Source organism: Harmonia axyridis, chromosome 1 (genome assembly GCF_914767665.1).
Source record: "Harmonia axyridis chromosome 1, icHarAxyr1.1, whole genome shotgun sequence".
Classification (NCBI taxonomy): Eukaryota; Metazoa; Arthropoda; class Insecta; order Coleoptera; family Coccinellidae; genus Harmonia; species Harmonia axyridis.
In genome coordinates this window covers 58143876-58167380 of record NC_059501.1, presented here as the reverse complement: position 1 = coordinate 58167380, position 23505 = coordinate 58143876, and the positions used below count along the sequence as shown (strand labels likewise).

Below are 23505 nucleotides of genomic sequence, written 5' to 3'. Positions count from 1 at the left end.
TCAATCAGATCTGTCATCACTGAAATATTCAATATTTTTTCTATATTTTCTATAATTTTTTCCGTTTCTGGTAACGCAATCAATATGACATTTGAGGCTTGAAACTATCATTTTACTTATCGACGACTACAAGGCATTTCCTCGTAACTACAAAACTAAAAATTTTTCAGTTCCTAAAAAAACGTATAAAGGGAGCAAATACTGACTGAAGTTAGCAAAATTTATACACAAGACAAAATAAATTCTAACAATAATGAAAAAAAGAAATAGATGCAGACACCTATTTTACAAGCACTAAATAAAAAAAGGAGTTACGAGGTACTGAGTTGTGACTGTCGATATCTACCTATAAATAAAAAATTTCATCTAGATCGAATAAGTAGATTCTCAGGAGAACAAAATTTGAAAAGATCATATTCACGATAACCTATATCCTCAATATTAAAGTTTCCAAGTTCTGCGTTTGAGAATTATCGACTATATGTTATTCTGAGAAGAATTTTCAAGAATTTATAACTCGAAAGTAGAATTTCAAGATATTAAAACCCAAGTCTTTGTCGATATGTTTTATAGGAATTATAGATAAATCATTTTATTTTTCAATTCTCGTCACTATCGAAGATATGTCTTTATTCATTGTGTCGAGTGTGAATGCAATTTTTTGAACCAATTTTTCAAGCTTCCATGAATTTTGACTTTTATTTCAATGTTAGAATCTTAACATCCAGTTATACTTCACTTCAGTCTTCAAAGTGGACTTCGTTCACTTGAAAAATTACCTGATAATTTTCCTAGAATCATTTGCGTATCAATACACACAAGTAATGAATTTTCTATGTTGAAGCATTCACGTTGAATCGTTATTTTTATCTACCTTCAAACTGCAAATATAATTGACCGTCAATCAAACCAGGTTCGTTTGCTAACAGGTTGTTTTTTTTTGGTCAAGGTTCATGGTTGACAAAGTCCAACCAGACTTCTTTATCAGTTTTTTTGCTGAATTGCAAAATTAATTACTTGAAAAACTTGTTACCCATCAGGGCAATTATGAAAAAGCGTGTTGGATATGTTTCTATAAAATTTCGTGTCACTTCAAGTAAGAATTGTGAACCAGTCAAAATAACAAGATATTTCACACAACTCAGGTTCAGTATTTGGTTTCACTGGACATTTTTATTATTCCATTCCTTTTCTTTACTGAAAAATCTTTTCCTTCAAGTGTCCATTTGGATTGGATATTGCGATATAAATTTTTACGTTGCCATTGATTTCGTTATCGAGAAGACAAATTCGACAAAATTATACTATACTAGCTGACCACCCTGGCTTCGCACGTTCTGTCAGGCAACCCAAAATACATCCTTCGAAATGTCAAATTATACTCTATGATTGCTCGCTCAATCGGAAGAAAAACGAGAGCCTTTTTTTTCTTTTTCGTACGATTTTTCCGTTGGCGTTAAGACAAACTGGGTGTTCTACAAGCCTATCAAAAACTTTTACAGATGATAACTGCACTCATTCTGAACATTTTTATTTCTATGTAATTACCTCCGATTCGTTTTTCTTTAGGAAGAACGAGTATTTGAAAGAATGTATTTTCTTCTTGAAGTCAGAAATATATTTGACTTTGGATATCATATCATCCGTTTTCAACAATGAATAATAAGAATCATCGATGAACTAAAAATTCCGTTAACCAACGGATTAGATTTGGTTCGTTAGTTATTTGGATTGCTGGATCTTGAATTCCATCTAGTAATTGTTGATGGAATGTAATTTCTAGATAGAAGAGCTTCTACATACACCCCTTAAATAAAATTCTAACGGATTAAGATCCGGTTAAAAAGGTGGCCATGGTATTGGACCTTCTTGATCTATTCTATTTATTCTGGAAATTTACTCATTCACCTCAGATTTCTCTGTGTTGGGGTGCTCCATCGTGCAAATACTATTATCTTTAAACAGGAAATCGTCACTGAAGTCAAAAAGATTGTGCTCCAAAAAATTGATATAGGTACATACAAATCTGTGTTTGGATAATTGTTGATACCGTTCTTAGTGAAACAAGACAAGACAAGCGTAATAGATCAATTATTTCGTGCATGTTGTTAAAGTAACCATCTACCAAATTCTATAACTATTGTGGGGCATGACCAGCATGCAAAGCTTGTACATTTTGTCTAAGAAATGGATGCAAAATTTCTCTCTTTAAGACACGCCATACAAAATTTGGTGATAAAATAAATATAAGTAGTTATGCGCCGAACACTAATCGATAAGTTGCCAGGAAAAGTTTCTATTACATTTTCTTCATTTTCTACACTCACTTTATTTCGGCAAATGAGTTAATTTGGAGCAGAATAATGCTCCAAATACTCTATCAAGCTTTATGATGTTCACGCATCAGGTTAGTGACTATTAGGATACTTTCTTCGCTACACAATATTTGCACACTTCTGAGTTGTGACAGAATGCACAGTTATTCAAAACGTGCACGAAGTGTCAAATGAATAATTAAAATAACACTTGTTGCCTTGTCAACCGGTATGTTGGCCTACTTTAAATTCAGACATAATTTTTTTTTTCGAATTAATGTAACTTCTGAACGAAAACGAATCGAATCTATGTTCATAAGGGGAAAATGGATTAGCAGAGCTATTATCGAAGTTTAGAACATCATGTATAATAAATAATAAATCATGCTATAAAATTTGCAGTAGGTATGTAAAAGTACCTATGCAATATTAATTTTCCATAATATCTCATCATTCCAAATGATTCAAGAGAATAGTTTGAATATTTTTGTTAATTCATTTTTAACATTGATGTTCCAATGAAATAAATAAATTGTTGCGCTCTCCATATTTGCAATATTTCGACATCTTATGAACTTGAAATGACTCATTTCATTTCCATGAATCCTTCCAAATAAGTGTTCGCGTAGATCACGATTTATAACAACAGAATATAACAACAGAATGCCAACGATAAAGCGAAAGAACTAAAATAGAGTAGTATCAGCATTCTGAAAACAACAGTGACTGAAATATTTTTCAGTTACTACTGAACATGTGTGAAAATTGGTGCACATACATGAGTCACAGCAATTGTTTTTCTCGAATATCTTTCCGGACCAAAGCTGGAGGAACAACAACATCCAATATCCAATAGATACAATATTTTGGTGATAGAGACGTAGAAACTAGAAACATATTTGCTTAAAAGAAGAAGATATACGAGTAAAAGCACTTGCTTCTTTAAAAGGTAGAAGTAAATGCATTTCCTTCAATCTGTATTGATTTAATAAAATGACTAGTACACGCCACAGATCTACCTTGTAGGTAGATCAATATAGCCCATAGATCAATATACACGCCACAGATCTACCTTGTAGGTAGATCAATCTTGTAGGTAGATCTATATAGCTCATAGGTCAATATACACGCCACAGATCTACCTAGTAGGTAGATCTACCTTGTAGGTTGATCTACCTTGTAGGATGATCTACCTTGTAGGTAGATTAAATGAGAAATAAGTAAGTTAAGGAGTAAAGCTTTCTGCTCAGTCCTCAGAAAACACATATCGAAATGTGATTGTTGACTTGTTAAGAGTATTGCAGCAGAAATACAGTTCCATTCCTGTCAAGCTATTTAGGTAATTGTTTAGATTCCAGATTCCAAATAATCTGCCTGTACGCGAATAAGTACTAAAAGTTGGAAATGATTTCGAGTGAAATTGAATACGAAAAAAACTGTACAATTTCCAGTTTAACGCAGCAGAAATATTGCAATAAGGGAACCCTTTCTTTTTCAAGCACCCCATTAAAAATTTTCTATCTGTTCCAATACCTAAATCTGAGAAGGGTGTTATCAACAATAACTTCAAACCATATCCATCATCCCCTATTAGAACTGCCTTGGATTTGTATGCATAATTTTCCTAACAAAATTTTTCCAAATTCTGGCGTCCAGGCCAACCGACATCAAAGCCTGTGAATATTTTTTGGCAATGCCATACTTTGTGATACTCCTAGTTCTTCTCCGATTCCACTTTGATGTCCTGGATTAGCTAGATATCACAAGCATTTTCATATTTTTCTCTAAAGAACGAGTACCTTTTAGGGACACTACGATTTGGACCAAAAATCAGGTTGATAACTATTGTACATTAATATTATTTGAACTGGGGTCGTTTTGGTTCGGTAAGCCTTCTGGGAACTGCGACCATGTAGATCTTTTGTTCTCTGCCCTACTCATTCATGAAAACCCAAAGAGGTCGTCAACGACGTTGATAAAACTGACAACCTCCTTAGGGGCCTTGGCCGTTACCTCTCTAGTATCCAGGACCGGCTTACCCATATGAATGGTTCTTAGGCCAGCCAGCTCTGGACACCTGCATACCATGTGGTCAGCTGTATCTGCTTCCGATCCACAGAGCCTGCAGATCTCATCTGCTGACTTTCTATGCGGTACAAATGATGTTTGTAACGACAGTGCCCTGTCCAGTGGATTATTCTGTTCTTCAACTCCCATAGCTGGACCGCAGCTTTATATTGGTCTTTTCCTAGCCCACAGAAATGCTCAGGTCCAGCAGGTGTTAACTTTGATGCACTTTTTGCAAGTTCATCAGCTTTTTCATTTCCTTCAACCCCACAGTGCCCTGGTATCCATAGTAGAGTCACTTTATTGCCTCTGGCCAGTTGATTCATGGTGTTACGGCTCTCCCAAGTCAACAGAGACCCCTGGCAGTACGATTCCAGGGATCTCAGCGTGGTTTGGCTGTCCGTGGTGATGTAGATATGCGCCCCCTTGATATTGTACATTATATTCTTCAAAGCGAATTATCGTTTCAAACTCACTCGCGTTCACTACATCAGCCATATTGCACTATAAACCACAACACACCATTTTACTTCAACAAATGGACCATCACTGACCAGATGCATAATTGTTAAAGGATTTGCTCCAAACTGAAAGTGATTTTCAATAAAGAACCATTTATTCCAGTTATGAGCAAATTCTCTTATTTATTTGGATAATTTTTCACATTTAAGTGAAAGGTTCTGCTTTTTTTTTATTGATGCAGATAGAAATAGTTGCTTTATTTTCGCAAGAAAAAGGTTTTCCATCTTTTTAATAATATGGGTCATTATCTCTGTCCTAATAACTTACATCTGAATTTTCTGATGGGGCAAAAATCGCTTAAAAATGAATGTCTATTACTGAAAAGAAGTAGTCAATGTCATAGATATAAATCACTATAACTCTGAAGTCATATTATATATTCGAAGTTCTAATAAAGTTATTACATATCTTGTGCCCTCATATTTTCTCAACATTCACGATCTACGAGTACATATATTACCGTGGTTTGTATACAAAACATTATTCATGAGACCAACGGACACGTAAGAGAAGATACATGACCACAGATGAGGTCGGATTCACATAGTCTGAAAAACACATACAGTCGAACCTCTATAACTCGAACCTCTATAACTCGAACCCCTCTTCAACTCGTACTCTCTGAGCGTTCCCTTCACATTCTCGAAAATTCCCTGTATTTCGACCTCTATAACTCGAATTTCTATAACTCGAACACCTCTTCAACTCGAACTCAATGATGCGTCCGTTCAGAGTAAAGATCTCTTTAAGTCGAACATTCGAAAACAATCAAATCGGAGTTTTGGCTTCTTGCCACAAGGTGTCAGCGTAGCTGGCTGAGATGCTCGCGTTACCGACATTTTAGGGTATTCCCCCAACCAAGTGTGAAATACCGCGAATGAAACATCATAACAATAACACCAATCTGATTCTGGAATGAAATATGTTTGGAGTTGGTGAGATGTCGAAGCCGCGTAAACTGAAGTCTTTAACGATCGGAAAGAAGTTAGAAATTTTAAAAAAAGTGGAAAATCGTGTCAACAGAAAAATCATTTGCCAAGAATATGATATTCCGAAAAGTACATTATGCACTATAATAAAAAACAAAGATACAATAGCTAAGTTTGGTGCAGAAGTGAATAACCCTTGTGTAGTGAAGCGAAATAAGCCTAAGAAGAAAGTGAACACTGCATTGATCAAGTGGTTCGAAGCTTCAAGAAAAGCAAATTTGCCAATCTCAGGGCCCATTTTGCAACAGAAGGCATTAGATTTTTCCAGAAAATTGGGAGATGAAAATTTCAAGGCTAGCTCGGGATGGCTTGAAAAATTCAAAAAAAGGTAATGATTCTTATTGTTTCTGTTCGATACATGAGTACATGTTTATTTTTCCCGTTTTAGACATGGTGTATTGCAAAAAAAAGCGTGTGGGGAAAGTGCTGCTGTTAATCAAGAAGAGTGTGATAACTGGATTCGAGATGTTCTTCCTACAATTTTAGCTCCTTACGAAGCTGACGATATTTTCAACGCAGATGAGACTGGGTTGTTCTTCAAATGCTTACCAGATAAAACCTTAACTTTCAAAAATGAAAAATGTTACGGAGGCAAATTATCCAAGGAAAGGGTGACTCTTTTATTAGCAGCAAATATGAGTGGCAGTGAGAAATTGAAACCTGTAATAATAGGGAAAAGCGCAAAGCCACGATGTTTCGCAGGAGTGAAATGTTTACCCCTTACTTATTACAGTAACAAAAAGGCCTGGATGACGAGTGAGATATTTGAAAAGTGGTTGTTGAATCTAGACAAACATTTCCAACTTCAAAATCGTAGAGTTCTATTACTGATTGACAACTGCCCTGCTCATCCAAATATCGATCATCGATTGAAGGCAATAAAGTTGATTTTTTTTCCACCCAATACGACATCAAAATTACAGCCTCTTGATCAGGGAATTATAAAAAGTTTCAAATTTCATTATAAACGCAGGATCTTACAAACAGTACTAGATGGATTTGAGTCCAATGGCACTATCCCCAAAATTGATCTCTTGGATTGCATTCATACGTCGGCGGCAGTGTGGAGAGTAGATTTAACCCAGGAGACTATTCAAAACTGCTTCAGAAAGGCTGGTTTTGGGACACATAACTTCTATGACTATGAAGACGAACTGCCGCTATCAGAATTGAAAAAAATTATGACCAGTGAACAAAAGGTAGCTTTAGATCTCCAAGAGTCTGTTTTTAAATGTTTGGAGGTATTGAATGCTGATGATAAGGTTTCTTTGGAGGAATATATAAATGTGGACGTGGATCTTATAACAAGTGAAAATCCTTCAGAGGATGAGATCTTGGAATATGTGAACAATAAACAAGAAGACTTGGAAAATTTTTCAGAGACCATACCTGAAGATGACGATGAAGATGACAGTGTAGGAGCTGCAAGACAAAAGCCTTCTGACGCTGAAGTTGCTAAAGCAATTGAAACCATTCGGCTTGCGTTTTCAATGAATGAGGCTGCAACTGATGACGATTTAACTCTCATATTCGAAATAAGCAAGAAATTTGAAGCCTATCGTCTAAACAATAAAACATTTAGGCAAACTTTAATAACTGATTTTTTTTAATTCGTTATTGTTTTAAGATCATATTCTAGTTTGGATGATTCAAGTTATCAGAAATGAATTTTAGTTTGTTATATTATTATTATGAGGTAATAAATTTTTTTTGGAAAGTATGTGTTGGATATTTCTCTAAGTTGAACTCTCCATAACTCGAACTTTTTTCGCTTTCCCTTCAAGTTTGAGTTATAGAGGTTCGACTGTATCTACGCGAGCGGTAACTCTCAAAACTTCCTGGTTAGACTGGTATCTGGGAATCGGATTCTATGATCGTCGTACTTCTGTGGAGCAAAAACGCCAAATGAATGGTCCAATCGATATATCTCGGACGGCGGTCTGCGTTTCTAAGATCTCTTGATAGCGTAACAGTCCCATCGAAATGGGATCAGCCATAATGAAACAAAGGAACGAGAATGAGAGAACGGTACATCGAGAGCATGGTTGGCAGGTTCTTATGAGAGCGTTCTCTTGACTCTTGAGTAACGTAGCTGTTCGCTGGATGCCGGTATGAAGATCCTGCTTCAAGCGACGTAGTGAAGATTATTTTGCATTAACTCCAATAACGGATATTGCAGCAGGAATTTCCTGTGAATTCTAGACTTCTGCGATAAAAATCTCAAGAAAAATTCTTACGTAGGTATATTTATAAACGCTCGTTCTCTGATCGCAATATCTGAAATTTTCAAATTTTCAGCTGGCAAAGGTATCAAACGAAAAGGTTTGACACACTGATGACGTATTTCTGTAGAATTGAAAAATGTCCGCCTATAAACAAGATTACTCAGTTAAAGACTCACCCTGTATATTATGGTAAATACCAATTTCAAGCTTCATGAAAAATTTTATGTTGATCGCATCAAAAGAACCAATATCTCAGTGACAACATGTTCGATCGTATTGAGTTTTTGTTTATACCTAGTAATAAAATAACAACTTCAAGCTTCTTGAGCTGAATATTAAAAAAAACTGAATTTTTCAGTGACAACCTATCTGATTAATCTTAAATTTTGCGTATACATCTATGAGAATAAATTATTATTATTATTACTTATAGGTACTTTCAAGTAGTTATCATCACATCACAATGTCATCTTTCTTGATCTATCTACTAGTGACACCAATTCTTGAGAATACTGAAGCTGTTCTAGAAAATTGCGAAAATCATTCAGTGTCAATTAAAACACCCAATTAATTTGAGCAATTCATTTCGTAACAATGGACATTTAACTGGGTAGTTCTTTTCAATTCTGTTTTCACAGAAACAATTACACATTCAAGATTCGAATTATAAAAATGCATGGCTGGTAGTTTATTAGTCTCCAAAATTCATATAAAAAAACCCTGTCATCCTTAATTTATTGAACATCTAGGTATTTCCATGACATTTTCATACAATGATACAACTTGAAATTAATTAGCCACTTGGCAATCAAAAAATATCTTTCATTGTTTATGTCTCTAACTACATTGAAGTTTGTCTCGAATATAATAACAATAAAAATTTGAGAAAAGCAATGACGCTGATCAAAAGACTGCATGCTTGTTTTTGTGATAATTACTGTAAGTTTAAGGCAGTCCATTCGGTTTCCATTAAGCGGTCAACCATTTAGATTAGACCCTGAACTCTAGACGAGGCCTAGAGCTGCCGGGTTTTCAAATCAAATTTTCTTTTAATATCGATAAGCCATATTTTCGAATGCTTCATATAATATACACAGAATTTCATTGAAATCTGGGGAATCGGAGAGAGATTTTTGAGAAGTACCTATCTTTTTTCTCCTGTTATTCCACGAACCTTATAAAATATTGTATAAACTTTCTTGTTATTATTCTACAGCTGAATAATCATCTTCGATGAAATGGTGTTTCCCGAATTTGCCAAATAGTTCCAGTTGCCGTTAAAATTTCATTAATATGTCAATATCATTCTACTATGCTTATGTCTTCGAAACTATTGTTTTTGACCTCAATATTGAAATTGTTGTATTGATTCATTTAGGGAATGAATGCATTATTTTCATATGTCAGTAGACAAAGATGCTATACAAAAATTAAGTATTTTGTCTCATAAATATCACATTAAATTCGAATTCTAATAGACATAATTTCAAAAATTGTTTTCATACAGTGGCAGAACCAGGTTGCTACCGAATGAAATCATTGGTGCAGAACTTGTGGAAGTTTTCAAACTATTTCGTAAACTCCTTTCAACACAGACCTTTATGAATGAAATCAAGAGGTTCATCGCATACCCACTGTTCCTATTTCCAACTTCTTAACAATGGTTTCGTTCCTTGACTAGTATGTCAAATGATAATTTCCTAACGTTTGCATGACAAAAATATCCTGGGAATCACTCACAATAGCAGAACAAATAAAATTGAGCTTTTCGATAAATATACACTGTAGGAAACCTTGACTTCAGTAATAGACGTGTATTCTGTTTTTGTTGATATCAGACATAATAATTCTGAGAATATTTCAGAATAGCTACCGAAGAAGAATAACTATATTCATGGGTGTACCCAGCGGGGGGCAGGAGGGACAGCTGACAACCCCCCCCCCCCCAAAATTGACGTTATCAAATTTTGTTGCAGGAATTCATTACAATTGCAAATAAATACTCTGAATACAAGAATAAAGAATTATATAAATTATTTCTTCAATACTAGTTTTTACTGATTTTGTTTGAATATTTTGACGCTTACAAAAGATCAAAAGTTTTGAGGAAGTTCAGAAACCAAAAATCTTTTCACTATGGTTTATAGCAACAATTGTAAAAAGTTAAGTACATCTCAGTTTTAGTTATATTCCTCACCACTTCAATAATTCAATAAATGAATTTTGTAGGTATATGTCAAAAACGGATTCTGAACAAATTCTAAAACAATGTTTTTACAGCTTTCTCAGTACCTATTGAGGTTAACATAAATTAATTCTAAATAGTTGTTAGGCGAGCAGTAAAAATCAAGTCGATTACTTCCAATAAAAATAAAATGAACATTATAATATGAAGAAATGGCTTCTGATATAGATCATCAGCCTTCGAATTCTAGATTTTGAGGATTTTAAGTACATAAAAATATTTCGTATCGTTGAATTTGAATAATTTCCAAGACATCTGTTCTGACTGAGATATTAGTAGATATATGTTTATGAATTATTAATAGGAATTCACATTTTACAGTTTTTTGAAAGAACATACATATATGCATAAGTATTCATGTACCTGATGGCTAGATTAATTATTGATATTGATATACATATTTGACATCAGAGACTCATCTAATTTTCCCCTCTCTTCTACGATTATCAAACAAATAATATAAAAACATATTGTTAATGCATTTTAGAAAACAACCAGATACCGAAATTTGAAATAGTAGGTACCTACTTATAATTCACTAGATCACAAAATCTTTGAAAAATGCTGAAAGTTAATTTTTCTTCGTTTTTTGAACAGATCATCATTTGGTCACGATGTCTGTTATTTTTTAATTTTGATTTGTGATAATGTTTTTGAGCATTTAATCTTTTCATCTGTTCTTCATTCAGCACACTAATATTCTCTCAATTCTTTTCTCCGCATCGCATCTCTACTGATCTTGGAATGTTGCTCAATTTCAGTGTTTTTCATTAACAAAAAAAAAACAATTAATATCTCATATGTGTTGGCTGGAAGATACCACATTCATTGAAATTTTAAGGAGGTACTTAGATACTACATATTATAATAAAATTAACTGTGAATTCTCTAAACTAAACCTAACCACCTGATTGGAATTTGCATATCTATTGCAAGCGCGGTCCCAGGGGGGGGGGGGGGCAAGGGGGTCATGACCTTCTTCTTCTTGAACAGCCCCATCAAAAATGAGCTGATGAGGGATTGTAAGTCTTCTTTTATATCACTTCATCTCCCAATTTCCGAAATGAAAAATATGAATATTAATTCAATTGAAATTTCTTCATTTGAAGAATTTCTCGAACAATTTATTGAGACTTGTTTATTATATCTAAAAAAAAAAAACTTTAATATTAAGCTTAAGTTGTACCTGAAAGATTTATTTTGTTTAGTTTAACTTTGTTGTTGTTTTGAATATTATAAAGTATTATTATTTTTTTGGATATTGTTAAATAGGCCTTGTCACCAGTACTTGTACTGTATTAGAGGTCAAGAATAGAGAAGTAAATAAATAAAAATATCTATCAATAATCCGTTGAGTGAATCCATAACTTGTTTGTGCTAACTCATCGCACAAGTAGAGTCAGTTCAAAATCATATAACATAATTATTTCAGTTATTATCGTACACAACTCTTATGTTATTTTCATTTTCATTCATGTTATAACGGATGTATTCGAGTTCTAGTCCATTGAATTTCACGGTCACGGTTTAGTCAGGTGGATAGCCAACAATCAGATGATTTCGGTCGTGTTACTATACCTAGGATATTTTTTAATGATAAGATTTCATGAGAACATTAACCAGCTACTGATTCGAGACGAACCAGCTGGTTTCTTTTGTTTTGATCACTCTTGGTTCCCTGGGTGAAACCTCTGGAATTCTAAAAGAAATTGAAACACCATCCAACTGAAAGATATCATTTCATTCTTCATGAATACCTATCTGGTATTCATGGCTATTTTCGGTTCGATTTCTTCTTTCTCATTCTGCACTGGATTTCCCAGTTCTACTTCAAAGGGAACTTCTTCGACTCAACAATATAGATTCGCTTCAGTGACATCAACATGTGTGTTAAAAATTATTTTCATTGGTCAATTAGTTTTCAAACAAGTGCTAAGTGAATATGGGATAATTTATCTTTAACACATCCAATGAACAATGGATGAATATTACAATTTAGAAGAATGAAAGGTCTTCACACATTAAAATGGAAGAAATTGGAAAATTGATACAACCTTGCCTAGAAGTAGGTATTTAATATAGGTAAATGCCCTTTTGAAAGTTTGAGATCATTTCTTGATTACCAGGTGATTTGAAATTTGATAAGAAAGTAGCTTTTTATATTTTAATTTGGACATATTTTTAAAGTATCATTTTATGCTTAGGCTAATTATTCTCGAAAGAACACTAATGATCAGGGCCGGCGCAAGTAATTTTGCCTTCCTCTCCCACGTTTTTGTGCAATAAATAATGATGTTATCCCTCTTTCAATGGGGGTAATAGGGAATTATATTTATATCAGTTGGGATACCAAGTGTTATTTCATATACAGGCGGATTAGTAAAGGCGATTGGAGATTTTTACTGCAGGGAATGTTGACAAACGCAGCAGAGCGGATGTTGTTTTTAAGAATCAACTGGGCCACTTTTTCTATTCTCTATTCGAATATTCGTTCGTAAATTGATTCGAATATTTATACTATTCATAAATATTCATAAATATTTATACTATTCATAAATATTCAATTATTCATGAATAACCATATCTACTATTCATGAATATCTAATTATTCATAGATTATTCTATTATTTGAAAGTCTCAGGTTTTCAAATAAAGGAACATTCTATTCACTATTAGAAAGCAGGTATGAAACATCCAACAGAATCTAATAATTTATGAATATTCACAAATTTTTTATTATGCTGGATACTATTTTTGAATTTTCAAGTTATTCATGAATATTTGAATTATTTAGAATTGAGAGCATAATTATCACTCAAAAATGGTTCAATTATTTTTTTGATGTCTATTCTGAAGAAATGAATGTTTGAATTCATTCAAAAATACAAGATTATGGCCGATTCTATTCGAAATTGTTAGATGGGTTTCTTGGTGTTGATAGATTTAATCGAATATCCAAACTATTCATTGTACCTAAAAATTCAATTACCTTAAATAATACAATCTTAGAAGTTATTCTTCAACTAAGAATACCCAAACTATTCATGAGAACTTATTCAACTATTCTTGAATGTTTAGAACTATTAATGAATATCCAACAATTCATGAATCTTCAACAGTTCATGAATATTAGGCTATGCTCTTCAAATTATTCACGAATATTAAACGATTCATGAATAGTTGGTTATTCCTGATTAGTCAAAAAAAGAGTTATTGAAATTACGAATAGGAAATATTCAAATCAATCATTCATTCAATCATTTTTAGCCCTTCTCAGAACTTTCATTCAACTGACAGATATATTTCAACAATAATGATGATGTCATCTTCAGAAACTGAAAGGAAGGTAGGGTTGGTGTAGGTTCTCACTATCTCACTATCTGCATTGTACCTAAAATTCAATCACCTTATAAAATAAAATCTTGGAAGTTATTCTTGAACTAAGAATATCCAAACTGTTGATGAGTACTTATTCAACTATTCTTAAATATCAGAACTATTAATGAATATCCAACCGTTCATGAATATTAGGCTATTCTTTACTATTCAAATTATTCACGAACATTAAAACGATTCATGAATAGTTGGTCATCCATGATTAGTCAAAAAAAGATAAATAATAAAACCATTAATTTCAAAAACTTGACTTTTTCCTACCCTTAACATAGGTACTATATCTTGGATAGAAACATTTTTATTTTGGATGTCCCTTCCAGAACTTCATAATCATCCAGTTTTCCTTACTCATCTTCAATTTCTATACAAATTCATTAGACTTAAGTACGTTCGGTACCGAAACAACGAGAAAAGGCAACCTTGTAGTCATCCAAACCTGCAACCATAGAATTTTTTCGACGCTAATTCATCACTGTTTACGTTTTGGTCTTCCCACAACAAGATCTCGTGTCACGTGACCGGTTTCCCGATTCCACCCACATCCGTCAACAACATCTCGTTGTAATGGCAACCTTCTGCACCTAATTCTCCTCTTCTATTTTCAGATCGTGGGCGTGCAGCAGTACCCAATCAGGCCGCAAATGGCCGACATGAACGAGAACGTCCTCTCCGAGCAGCTGGCCAACGAGTCGGTCCTGACCGACGAGCTGATCAAGCAGGCAGGAAGGAGACTGGAGGACGCCCTCGAGGAGTTCGAGGCCTACTGCTCCAGCCTGCACATCGACCCCCACAACTCGGGATTCAGGTGAGAAGCTGGGTCTATTAGCTTACCAACTTTTTTCGGTCATCGAATCGTCGACAATTTGCTAGATGGCAATATTGAAGAATCCAAGAACTAACTAATATTAAAAGAACTCTAAAAAATTAATCTGTTTCAACCTAAACTTTGAGATGAATGAGGTTCTAGATAAAATACAGTAATCAGCCATGTTATCAGAAACACCAATCACAGTAAATGACATCACTTTTGAGTCTTACTAGCGATTCACGGCTAAACTTGATGATTTTCGAGCTACTTGACTTGGCTTGACTTGAAATCAAGTCCAGTAGTGAAGTAGTATCTAATTTTTCAATTTCAAGTCAAGTAAGAATTTACTTAAAAATTGAATACATTCGATAGAATGTGAAATCAATGTAGCTTGATGAAGCTAGATGATTTTTAGTAGTTTCATTGTGTAATTGTGAAAATCATTAAAAAATGATGAAATGAGATGTAATTTTGCAAAAGCTCTTTTATTTATGAAACTTATTGTATACTAGAACCAAAAGTATCAGCTATTTTGAAAGGGAAACAAGAATGAAATCATTATAAAACATAACAAAATGAAAAATATAGTTTCCTAATATTGAGAAACCTGCAAGCACCATTTGATAACATCATTTTTCATCCAGGATCTAGACACATGATTCATCTCATGAGTTCTTCACCTAATCTATAGGTTTTTCGAACCAGTCGGAGCAGCTCTAGATGATGTTGGCGTTGAAAACAATTTTTGGCCACCATTCTTAAATATATTCAGAACTGTCATCAGTCAGGAATTTGTGTATTTCATAACGTTCTACCGAAACAACAAGAAATGGCAACCTTGTAGTCATCCAAACCACTATCATCCATCGAATTCTAATCGATTTACTCGACTTATAGGAGATTTCTCCCATAAATTTGAGAGATCGATGTCAAGCTCGCTTATTCGTCCTTTGAAAATGATTATTTTGTTCAAGTGCACACGAGCTTACAGAAATATGTACCGTGCGACTCGTGCGTATCAAGCTAAAGTTATATCAAGTAGGAGTTCTTACCACGTGGCATTCTCGTGATCTGCTAAAGTTTAACTACTCCTTTCTCCTCAACGCTTTCGAGATCTCATCAGTTTTCAGGATGAGTGAAGCAATCTCAAACGTTCCTCTGATTTAATGTCCTTTTTTACCACATGCAAGAATTCAAAATACGTTTTTACGTCTTCAGTTTCAATTTTAGAAAATCGCATTGTCATCCTTTGAATAGACTTTTAGTATAAAAATGAATGTTTCTTTGGAAAGTTATATTATGCATATATTTATATATGTATAAATAATAGTGAAAACCTTATATAAATAGATAGTCTCTAGCGTAAAATAAAGCGTACTGATCGCTGAAACGGTATAGACCCCTCTTAAGTAATTAAGTTGAAGTAGGGTAAATGCACTGGTTCTCGACCAATTAACAGAAACAACCTCACACATAAACTTATCAAATTTTAATGGTGTTGGTGTTCATCGATTCTTTGGCGAGTTTTAAATGATTTGTCATATAATTTTAAGCGTTCTTTCCGCATTTAACCTTTGAAATGTGAAAACATATAGAAAATCTCAAAAACCTTCGGTTCTCGACCACGCCGCAGACCACGACCATTTTTGTGTTAGTTTTCGACCACTAATAATAGTGGCCGCTCCACTTAAACATTTTATAAAAAGTTTAGAGCGAGATGAGTGATTAGTACTTACTTTCGTAGCGTACCATCGACATCACTACCTATCACTCAGATGGGTTTCAGATGAGGTCATCAAGTAAGAAACACTCGGAACGTAAAAAAAATTATTTTGCAAAAGTTTCCACTTTCTATAAAAATTTCAAAATAGCAACTCATACAACATTATTTGGTTATTTTGCTATTAATATCTGTTTACAAACTAATAAGTAAATCAAATATAAAACACCGACCACCAGTGGTCGAGAATTAAGTACAATCAAATTGGTTCTCGACCGCGAATAAATAAAGGGTAGAAATAAGTGTTTCAACGTTAATTCGGTGGTCGCAAACTAATATTCAGAAAGTAGAAATATAAATGAATCAGGGTATCGAAAAAAAAACGAAAATGATCCAACAGAAATATATCTGTTGAAATAAACAATTATTGAAGTAACTTATTGGTTCTCGACCACTTTGGTCGAGAAATAAAAGATACAAACTTTCTAATACCAGTTCGCGACCGCCGAATATTGAACAAAAAAATATACATTTATTTGCTTCTTGATTGAATTTCACTCAAAAATATATCTTATAGTTGATATGGAACAAAATATACACACATAATTCATTTAAAATAAGAAATAATTACTATTTTCTGGTCAAATATCACAAAGCACTTTTCTAAGAGAGGACGAGAAAGAACCCTTTTCTATGATAGACGATTATAAACTAATCTTTAGCACGAAAACTTTGAGCTATACCACTACTATGCAAACTATCTTGGAAGGGTAGAATGGTCGAGAACACGTACCGCGAAAATATTTTGCACTACATGATATATTTTTATTATTATTTTATCTCAAATCACGGAATGGTCGAGAACCAGTGCCGGTCGGCTAACCAGTGCATATACCCTATGTAATTTTTCACAAGCTCAATTTTCGAGTCAAATAGTTGGTTGAAATATCAAACTACTTGATCTGATGAATCCCTATAAGGACTGTAATTGTTATTCATAGACATAGTTTATTTGTAAAAGAGCGATAAAAAATGAGCCGTTTGTCGGAAACATGTTTATTAACAATTCGGGGATATCGGGTGTGGTAGTCTAGATCTATAAGATCTATCTCATTTATTTTGATAGATCTTATAGAGCTTGACTACCACACCCGATATCCCCGAATTGTCAATTTACCGTAGTCGATATCAATAAGTTGATGTTTGTTAATTCTGGAAGTACACTATTTGGGAATTTATTCCTCAAAAATAATGTTGTCCATATGTCTTTATGTCTACTCTCGCGTTCACGACACTCTTTCAATCTAAAACTAAAATTCCTGGTGACAGTCACCTATGGCGGGTGAAGGAATTCTGATGCTTGCGTATCGGATTGGTTGCACTTCAGCATCGGCATTTTTGCTCATTTATGTAGCCATTGAGATGAAAAAGAGATTAATCCGAGAACAAGATGTTAGTAAACGTTTGTAAGCAAACAACTCGAATATTTTGAACTCGAATATCCTTTCCCATATCCCATATGCTCTTTCGAATCATGGCGTCCATAGAATTAGCTAAATAAGTACTAATAATCTTTCTTTTGATACACCTTGTATAACCTATGCCTTATATTACTTAACCCTACCTCGTGTATCTTGTTGACATAATGACTTTGAAAGAGTTTTTTTATCAAATAATGACTTCTTCCCTTCTGAATATCGAAAACCTTCCTATGAGTAGGTACTAGTACAGTAGTTATTATTATCTTATCATAGTCACAAAATACACAATGAAAGGTTTTGGGGAGGTGTACTCAACCGATACATCATCAGTGGACGCCATGACACCAATTATCGTTTTCGCGATTGAAAAAAGGGCCATATAATATTCCTAGAACTTGAATTTATGGCCGAAATGGTTTTTTTTAAGAAGAATGACATTACAAGAGGAATTTCAATTTCTGTTATCTTGCCAGCTATAGCCTATTATAGAGAGTACTCCCATAACTTTTTTTGTGACTAAAATATCATCAGCATAAGATTTACCGTGAAAATGTGTGCTTATGATTCAATTACCATCAAAATCAATTAAAGCGTTCAAACGTTATCGCAGAAAATGTATGTTACATATTAGAATGTCATTTTCGTACAAATTTTGATATTTTGATGAGAATTATCACCTCCTTAAGTTTTGCCCACAACTAGGAAACACCCTGTTTAGTAGGAAACGACCAAATGATCACTACTATTTTCACACTTTGCTTTAAGTTTACGGTAGACTATAAGCTTAATTGTGTCTTTATCTGTCCAATTACACAAGATTCATTTCATCTTTCAATATTCCATTGGAGAAACCTCAATTAAAACAATATCCACTAACATTATCCTCTTGACAACACTGGTTTCTTAACATGTCCTGAAAATCCCCGAGAGAAAGATCGCTGTACCTAGACCAAAATCCAAACCAAATTAAATTGATTAAAAGTGAATATTCCGTGAATACCAACTGAAAACTGTCCAGTCTCTTCAATGATATTTGAAAAAACTCATTGGTTGTATTGGTGCTTAAGACTGAGTTTCTATTCAGAGAAAAAGCTAAGTGATCTATAAAAGAAATAGATACTCAAAAGTTTTTAGTGTTTATTTAGTAAACGGCCGAAAAACTCTCATCAAAAACGATGTTTTATTTATTCTTGATTACTGCTCGAATTGAACCACTTTCTTAATTAAAAAAAAGTGCAAGTTCATGATTGCGCTAAAAAAATGTTTTGATTCCTAAATGACTTAATAAAATTTAAGTATTCAACCAGAATTTCATTTGGGATTAATTATTGATAATATAATCTCATAAAATTCCATTTTTAAGTGTTGAGTATAAACTTAATGTTTTACCATATGACTGTGGAACCTTAAAAATTAATCTTTGGTTTGAAAATGGCGAATACGCCGAAACATGTAACCAGATGATTTAATATACAGGGTTCCAACAACAGAAGTGTTTTATGACTTTTCCTTCAACTTTATTAATTATTGAGTTCATTTGACTTGATTTCTAATACCAACTGGTACTCCGACCAAAAATTACATTAAAAAACAAAAAATTCATATTGTAGTTATCTTCTACGAGCAAGTCTAGAATACACTTCAATTGTTTTATATATTTGGAAACTAATTGGCTGTGAAAGTTGAATCTACACTGAAAGAGTCGACCAGATGATAGCTACATCGTGAGTACCTATAGTGCAAGGAAAACTGACGACCTTCAAACTAAGGTACCTGTACCAAATAAGGCCATTGCCCTCTGTCAGTTTAAATTCAAATCTCTCCGTAAAATTTACCCTTTTTTATGAATAGCAATAAGATGTATATGATAATTAATTGATTTCATGGTCCGTAGGAACCCCTTTACAGGGAAACATCAGTGCCGTATTTAGGACGTGGGAAAGGTGGCACTTGCCACGGGCGCAAGATCTGTAGGGGCGCCAAAAAATATCAAGAGAAAAAATATTGGAGCACCATAATTCTTCAAAAGATCACAACTTGGTTTTCATGTATGCACCTCGCAACGAGCAATGCCGAGGAATCTGGAAACCAAGGACGTAGATCTTTATTTTACTTGGGGGGGTTCTCGAAAAAAAAAGAAATTTTTACAACAACGTTTACTCATATCTGTTATGTGAGAAAAGAAGGTTTGATAACGAAGTTTGAACCAAATTACTTTTACAAATTTTTTTAATTACCAATTCGATTATTCTCACTCTATACTGGGTTTTCCTAAAACCGAGTTACGAAGGAAAATAAGAGATTCCTTGGATAATTTTAAGGATAAAAAGTACCACAAATATGAGCCCGCAAACGCCTTGTTTTCGAGATACAGGGTGTTTTTTGTATAGTCATACTTTTTAGTGATGCTTATATTTATAAGTTTATCAAATCTTTATTAATCTTCGCTACAGAATTGGTTGATAAGTACCAAAAGTTATAAATAATTCATTCACCACAGCTTATGAACTGGATTTTCATAATAATTTGGATTTTTCTGAGGATTAAGTACCAGAGAGCTGTTTGAATTTTTTCTCTCGAAATCGATAGCAGATACGACAAAACTTCAACAAACCAAAAAGTGTTGTACTAGACCAGAGTTTCTTTTCACATTTTTCTAAAGTACCAGTGCTTCACCAAAAAAATATTTGCACTCAAGGGATAGTTGCCCTGAGGTATACATTGAAAATATTTGAATTTTTTCTATGAAACAATAATCTTTGGTACCTATATTACTTAATCGCATTTTTCATGTTCTTTTAAACCTGGCCTAACTTTCACACATTTTCTTGGTTTTATTTTTGTTCTGATCCCTTAGTTACAGAAGTTGATAATGTGGACATAGATTACAATAATTGCCGTACATCGGTGCAATCATTTCTTCCACATAACGCACAGAATCAAATCTACTCTTGAAGTAAGTTGTCTTCTCAAAATAGTAGAAATATTCTACACATTCATCTTCTTCTTTATTTGAAGAATCTGACTCACACAAAAGAGTTTTGTCTGTCATAAGCTTTATGCTCTCACAACTTATTCATAATAACGATGTAGTGTTCCACTGAAGAACCTCAGAAGCACAAGTCAAACTACCATTTTTGGTTTCTTCAATAGATTCCCTAATACTCTCTTCGTCAATTTTCTGGATTGGTAATTACTTTTGCATTGAAGGTTAGGAGTTGCTTTGCTTGTTTTTTTATCATGGGATAAATACTTTAAGGACACATACAAGACGCATCTTCCCCTTATTGTGGGGATAGACGCCTTTCAATTCCATTAAGATACCTTTTGAAAAAATAAGTAAATAAAATTGAGTTCCTATTATTTCTATATTATGTCTTTTTATTATAAAAAGAAATCGGCTTACCTACTATTTATCTGTAAAAATTAAATTGAATAATGTTATTTCATTCAAGATTTCTTTATCGGCTATCAAGACAGCACTATGTTTTGGCATATCATCATTATTAGAATTATGAATTTTCACCCGAGAAAAAACTAAATTCAACCATCTTTGAAAATTTCGAATTTCAAAATTTGAATGTGGGAAAACCAGAAATCATTTCGTCTGCCGACCAAAGCTTTCCTCGGAAATTATGATAGCAAATTTCATTAAATTTGTTGTAAAGTTTTTTGCTACACCACATTGACCCAAAAAAAATCACACATAGGTCGGTACATTGGTATTTTTTACGTACCTACCAAGATATTTGGCGTTGAGATGAAAAATAATAAACCATAGTACAGAATTTGGGTGCATTGTTTTTCTTTACCATAATAACTTCCACAAATCTTCGACAACAATCAACATATTTATAAAACTTCCAATATAAGTAGTTGATTTAGGCATAAATAAACTAATTATATTAGATGTTATCGTATATCACTCGGCACTGATCTGAAACTGAATAGTTAATGGATGTATTAAATTTTTTTTTTCATTCATTGACGGATCTATTAATGAATGTTAGCACTATAATTATCTAGATAGTAACTGATTCCCTTTTTATTTTGCAGACTAGTCACAGACGGGCAACTTCCTCTTAGGCAATGCCTACACCCAGAAGCCTGTCGCAAAGAAATAGAGCTCCCTTCTTACTACACAACCTTCCACGACCTGAGGAAAGAGGTATGCAGGTTTCTTGGAAAAACCGAAGAAACGCCGCAAAGCGTAGCAGACATGTTAGATTGTATCCTTTTTATACTTTTATACTGAGAAAACCTTGAATTTTCTACCCAACGACAAACATCAGATATTGATAATGACTGAAAGATTCTTTCGTGTATGATATGCTTAAGATCTAAATCAAGTCATCAGCAGCAATTGCTCTTTAATCGATCACACGCTTTGCTGATCATTCGTTAGTGCTGATCAAGTGGGAACCGAATATTTTATTCATTATCAAAATTTCAAAGTTTCATATTTCAGTCCTTTTAAAGGTGAGATATTCCAAGAGTTACTTTTATTTCATAAGGCTTTGATGATTGAAATTTCTATGTATATTGTAATGTATGGATAATCCGAACACAAAGTTGACAGGACCCGTTCGGTTTATCAAATCATTTGGATTATAGGAATCATATTGAATTATATCTATAATCCGAACGATGTTCGGATTATAGAATCTTTTCTAAAGCTTGCAAACTCCTTTTCATAAAAAAATGCTTTACTTCATATAAAAATATGTATTTCTGCCCATCAAAGACATGAATTGAATGATATAATCGCCCCTTTAGTGAACACTTTCTGAACAGGTTCATCTTCGTTGTCAGAGCTTCCATTTTCTTCAGTGACATCTGCAATTATCTCATCATCAATTTTCTTCGTCATCACCTCGTGTCCATTTTTGATTTTTTATTTCATCTATTGGATCATAGTACGATTCACTTTGTTCACTAATTCCACTTAATCAAAACCTTGATCTAGTCCTTCTGCTGATACTCTCAAAGGAATCAAATTTTCTGCATCTCATTTTTCCGTTCGGATTGCAGAGTTCAAGCTGTTCGGATTATACATATCAGTTTACCAATTATAGGGTACTTTGGATTATCCGGGGTTCGGATTATTCATACATTACTGTATTTGTAAAACAAATTTTTCCATTCTCATTTTTTTTTTATTTTTTTTTCTTTCAATTTTTATAAGAGTTTATTTATCAGCAATCAGAATAAATTCTATGAGCTAATTTTAAGAAAACTATTTCAACATGTCGTGAAGATATTCTCCCCATTAGGAGAATCTCTTAGTAGTCCATCAGATCAGTTGGCCATTTCCTTTGCAGTCTTCTTGTTTCGTTGACTTGTGTTGAAGGTTGTAAAAGGATATTTGTGTGTACTTTCAGTTTAGACTGATTTTTATTACTTCTTGTTTTTATGACATCCTGAACAGAGGGTATTTTCAGATCTTCATGAAGTGTTCCAAACGGTTTTTTGACTTTTGTGCATTCTTTAGCTCTTGGGCACTCGTATCACTGCTTATATGACGGTCGGAGTCAACAATGTCCCTGATTTCTTCGATATTTTCGATAATTGGCTTTACAGTATGTGGTGCATCTTTGACATCGAAATTACCGGAACGGAATCGACGAAACCAAAATTGTGAGCGATTGGCTGTTACAGTATCAGAACCGTAAATACTATTTACATTTTCAGCCACCTGGTTTACATTTCCAGCGTTAACGAAGAAAAACTGTGAAAT

General features: G+C 33.6%; 2 protein-coding genes across 3 annotated transcripts in view; both read left to right on the top strand.

The window, feature by feature from the left end:
• LOC123670604 (RNA-binding protein fusilli) overlaps positions 1 to 23505 on the top strand; it is a 104808-nt gene that overhangs the window by 28821 nt on the left and 52482 nt on the right. For both annotated transcript variants that reach the window (XM_045604116.1, XM_045604115.1), the window contains exons 2-3: positions 14365 to 14564; positions 21825 to 21997. In XM_045604116.1, the coding sequence (XP_045460072.1) occupies positions 14365 to 14564; positions 21825 to 21997 (373 nt within the window). The remainder of the gene's footprint in view (positions 1 to 14364; positions 14565 to 21824; positions 21998 to 23505) is intronic.
• On the top strand, positions 5459 to 7613 carry LOC123670605 (tigger transposable element-derived protein 4-like). The gene is made up of 2 exons (XM_045604118.1): positions 5459 to 6221; positions 6282 to 7613. Exons 1-2 carry the CDS (start codon positions 5827 to 5829, stop codon positions 7501 to 7503), a joined length of 1617 nt encoding a protein of 538 aa, XP_045460074.1. The 5' UTR covers positions 5459 to 5826; the 3' UTR covers positions 7504 to 7613.

Excerpts from the sequence above, each read along its gene's own strand:
- LOC123670605 (XM_045604118.1), top strand. The coding sequence starts at position 5,827 with ATGTTTGGAGTTGGTGAGATGTCGAAGCCGCGTAAACTGAAGTCTTTA. Across the intron at positions 6,222-6,281 it reads CTTGAAAAATTCAAAAAAAG|ACATGGTGTATTGCAAAAAA; the intron begins GTAATGATTCTT and ends TTCCCGTTTTAG.